Source organism: Adiantum capillus-veneris, chromosome 20, assembly GCF_014529385.1.
Source record: "Adiantum capillus-veneris isolate H3 chromosome 20, ASM1452938v2, whole genome shotgun sequence".
Lineage (NCBI taxonomy): Eukaryota > Viridiplantae > Streptophyta > Polypodiopsida > Polypodiales > Pteridaceae > Adiantum > Adiantum capillus-veneris.
The window spans coordinates 77,412,390-77,416,876 of NC_140950.1; the positions used below are offsets into that span (position 1 = coordinate 77,412,390).

The 4,487-nt window shown below is 44.8% G+C and overlaps 1 protein-coding gene across 1 annotated transcript; it reads right to left on the bottom strand.

The window, feature by feature from the left end:
* Nucleotides 1–1,730: 1,730 nt before the first annotated feature.
* LOC147432785 (uncharacterized) lies at nt 1,731–3,687 on the bottom strand. Its single transcript, XM_086492595.1, has 4 exons — nt 3,365–3,687; nt 2,770–2,830; nt 2,528–2,672; nt 1,731–2,127 (listed from the first exon to the last, which is right to left on the bottom strand). Exons 1-4 carry the CDS (start codon nt 3,585–3,587, stop codon nt 1,876–1,878), a joined length of 681 nt encoding a protein of 226 aa, XP_086348721.1. The 5' UTR covers nt 3,588–3,687; the 3' UTR covers nt 1,731–1,875.
* Nucleotides 3,688–4,487: the final 800 nt, after the last annotated feature.

Genomic DNA, 4,487 nt, shown 5'->3' on the forward strand with positions numbered 1-4,487 from the left:
AATCTATATATCATAAAACCTCTCTCTCTCTCTCTCTCTCTCTCTCTCTCTCTCTACAATAACCAACCCTAGCCGCAATAGAAGCCTCGACCTCCACTACCTCTCATCGGCCTCCTAGGGGCGAGGGACAACCCTAGAAGAGAGCCTTCTCCACCCACATCTCCGCCCCTGCCCCGTCTTATCCCAACTCATACCCAACCACACCTCGCTACTCAAACCTCGCTGTCTCAAACTGCACGGGACAACCCTAGAAGAGAGCCTTCTCCACCCACATCTCCGCCCCTGCCCCGTCTTACCCCAACTCATACCCAACCACACCTCGCTACTCAAACCTCGCTGTCTCAAACTACACATGGCCGATTCTAGTTCACAACTCGTAACTCGCCTTGCAAGTCTCTAGCAAGATAGGACCCTGTTCACACAAGAAGCAAACCCTACATAGAAACAAGAGCCCCTTCCCACAAAGAAAGCAAAGGCTCGAGATTCGGCATATTCAAATCTACAAAGTACAAGGCCTTTCTTCGTGAAGGGGGCCTCTTCAAACTACGATGCAATGTGATGGTTCTCTCTCCAAGGAGCGAGTGTTTACATGCCACCCTACGGGTAGACCTGATGGATCGTCTTTAAACTCAAATTCGAGAACAAGGACGAAAACATAGAGCTCAAGGTGCGTCTCACAACCCTTGAGACGCGTCTCTCCCCCTTAAGTCTTAAAGGCAAGCCGACAATGAGCACACCCTCGCCAAGGCAAAAGAAGTCAAATTCCCACTCACTAAAAGTGTGGCCAAGCTTGCCACCCAAGTTCTCGAAGCAACGTCGCAATCTCCTGCAAGGCAAAAGAATGCATGCAAGAACGACGCCGACGAAAAGGATTGACATTTCATCCATATCAACGGCTTGCCATCTACTTGGTGGGCAAAGAGCAATGACTTCACCTTGACACTAGTCAAGCTCAATCGAGCTCGATCTAATGCAACTGAGAAGGTTCACCATGACAACCGCACCAATGAAGGCGTCTTGGTCTTCAAAACTAAAGAGACGCGCATATCTTAAGTATGGATATGTGAGGCCTTGACCCTCGCCCAACTAGGCAAGAAACAAAAGGTTCAAGAAGCACGAGCAACAAGAAAATGGGCCGTCTATCAAGGCAACAAGGCCATCATCAAGGAATTTCGGGCTCCAAAAACTCCCAAACCATCTCCCCTTCTTCCCTCCCTAAGTGCCATATCAAAAGTTTGTTGTTGTATCAACATTTGTTATGATTCTTCTAGTAAGAGGTCAAACCATGTATGTTTTCTCGATCCCATGGGTCATATTTAACCTCCAAGGACAATAATGAAAACACTCTCTCTCTCTCTCTCTCTCTCTCTCTCTCTCATAAGAGGTCTTGAGTTCAACTCTCCTTATCGGATACATCTTTAAGGTCTCTTGGGATAGTTTCCTACGACAAAAACTCTTCTTCTTCTTCTCTCTCTCTCTCTCCATGGCGGCTGCTTCTTGATTAGAATCGACTAACTGCAGCTCCAATAACAACTGAAAACATCCGCATTCAATTAAGCATGCCATAGCGGTAACCTACGAAGAAAGGGATCACCACATGAAGTACATGCCCAAAAGAGACTGCTGAATGAATGACAAAAGAACTACTCTGACAACAGGACTTATTCCTTTCTCAAGATTGGCAGGTCATCTCTAATCCCTTGATGTCCTGCAGCGCTGCAAAATTTGGCTATACTCAAATCAATAAAAATACTCGATTATCGCTACAAATTAGAACTGGACATACGCATAAATTCTCTCCCTTGCCATGGGAGAGAACCGTGTGTGTACAATGAATCTCTGTTTGAAGCTTGCAAAAGTAGAGCCACCATTAGGTTACTCGCTACCCATGGCCATCAAAAACTCTCCCTCACAAACCACCTCACCACCAACATAAGCTTTCCCTTCCATCTTTGCTATGCCAAACCGTTTCTGCAACTTCACAAGATTCATGCGCATGACTAGCGTGTCCCCGGCAATAACCGGCTTTCTGAAACGGACTTTGTCGATCCCCGCAAAGAAGAAGTTATCTTTTGAGCCACCAACCTCGGGCTGCAGCATCACAATGCCCCCAACCTGTGCCATCGCCTGCAAAATACAACGTATAGCTCACATTAAGATGAGAACACCTTTTACAAGGCAAGATGAAATTGAATGCATGACCAGCAACAGAACATCAAATGTAGGCTTACAAACTTGCTAACCAAATGCTGAAGGATGTCTGCCTACACTAAAAACTTTTCTTGATACAATTGAAATTTGAAAAACACCGCTGGGTATCGAACCTGGGCCCTTACACACGCACACCTCCACCTTAACCGCTTGTTGCCGACCCCGTTGGTGTTAAAACTTACTATATACTTTTCTTGTTCTGCGATGCATGCATGGAATGCATTTTATCCTTTGAAGTCATGCTATTCATGCCATTCATACAATGTCAGCATATATGTGACATCAACGATTCCATATACACAATAACCCATCTTACCTCCACCATCAACACGCCAGGCATAATCGGCCGCTCAGGAAAGTGTCCGGGAAAAAAATTGTCATTAATGGTCACATTTTTAATGGCAACAGCTGATACACCCGGGGTAATTTCCACAACTCGATCCACTAAAAGAAAAGGAAACCTGTGTTCAGAGGTGCAACAATACATATGGCATCAGTATACCCACATTTTTGAATGTGCATAAACCAGATTGAAGAGTCCTTTTGCAACTCACGTGCCTGTGAGGAAGAATCTCACGAATCTGGTTGATGTCAAGAACAGTAGGAAACGCTGCAAAACCTATAATAAGTGAAAGCCATCATCAGAACAGAAGTTCAAATTTGCCAAAAAGGCAAAATTCGCATCTCCCCTGTGAACAGACAACGAAGTGCACACATGCCCTCGCGTGTTGCAATGATCTTCGCAGTCTCAATTTAGGTCGAAACAAATGGTAAGCTGCATGCACTCACTTCAAGATGCATTGCTCCAGTCGGATCAATGGCCACACAGAAAAACGCAGAAACTTTATGCAAGCTACCGTTACACAGATTGGCAGAAGTTGGCACTTCTCTAAACAATATGTGGTGAGATCTTAAGTGGGTTCCAACATGCAGAGAGAGGAAAAGCAGTGCAATCAAAATCGAACTCATCACAAGCAAAGACCTGTCCCGCCCAGAACACGTCAATGAACATCACAGATTCTCATGCAAGAACGGGTGCTGAGTATCACAATTGTGCATAAAGAGAAGAATACATCCCATACGCACACAAGCATACATCATGAGCAGCAGAAAAACCAATTTGAACAATTGTGCAGGGAGATGGAAGGCATACGCTTCTCGATGGGAATATCGTTAGATGCAGGAGCCGATTCCGCTACAACAGCAGAGGATGCTTCGACGCTTGTAGCGCAGGCAGAGGTAAGCCGGAGGGACCGAATCTGTGAGCCATGGAAGATAGAGAGTGAAGTATTCTGCTGTTTGGAGGTACGGAGGCTCGAGTATGTGTGAGCGGGCGATGCAAAATGTAGAGAAGAAGATGAAGCTGCAGCTGCCATGGCGAGCTTGGTCCCGTTGGCACAAAAATTGAAAGATGTGCGTTTGCAACATGCAAAGAGCGACCATGAGCTAATAAGATGATCCTCTAATGAGAGTCCGTCCGTCTCGACGATGACCCCAAAGAGGTTTCTGTTAATCCATTTGGAATAGCACCTAGAGAGCTCACACACTTTGCAATGCACCTGCCACCTAAGCTAGAGGAGTGAAATATAGGTCTCTACCTTAAAAGATCTCCCTAGCATAGGAGCACTCCATAAGATTTGCTACCCAACTATAAGCATCCCATGTATAAATAATCATGGGCTCGGTTGTTCACACCTGGTCGGTCATTAGCTAAGCATGACCCGAGCCATGTTGTGCTATGCTACACACCTCTGTGGCTATCTATGGCCTTCTGACAATTATGTGTGGCCTACAAGACCTAGCATGGACTCCACCCTTAAACTCTACATCCACAGTCTGCTCTATTTGCACCCTAGCCGTGGATGCCATGTGTGCTCCCATGGTCCCAATGTTATTGTTGGCGTAACATTGCCTCTTCGTAAAGAAGATTATACATCCTCCTAAACATCATGGCATCCATAAGGAGAGAAAACCATAAAGAATATACTCTCGAGTTCAACATTAGAATTGCTTTTCCCTTTGTGATTTCTTTCTTTGAAAACTCCTTAATTCTTTTGTGGGTTCACTTATTGTAAACTCCTATGTAAAAATCCTTAACATTTTAGGTTCTTAGTGAAAGGGTAAGGGGGATTAGAGAGTGTAGCATTCATATTAAGATAATCTTAATTAAAATTAATTAGTCAATGCAAGAGAGAGAGAATGTTTAGACTCAAAATGACAACTTGATTAGTCTTTAAAGAGTGATTACATGGGGTGCTTAAATAGCACAAGAGAGG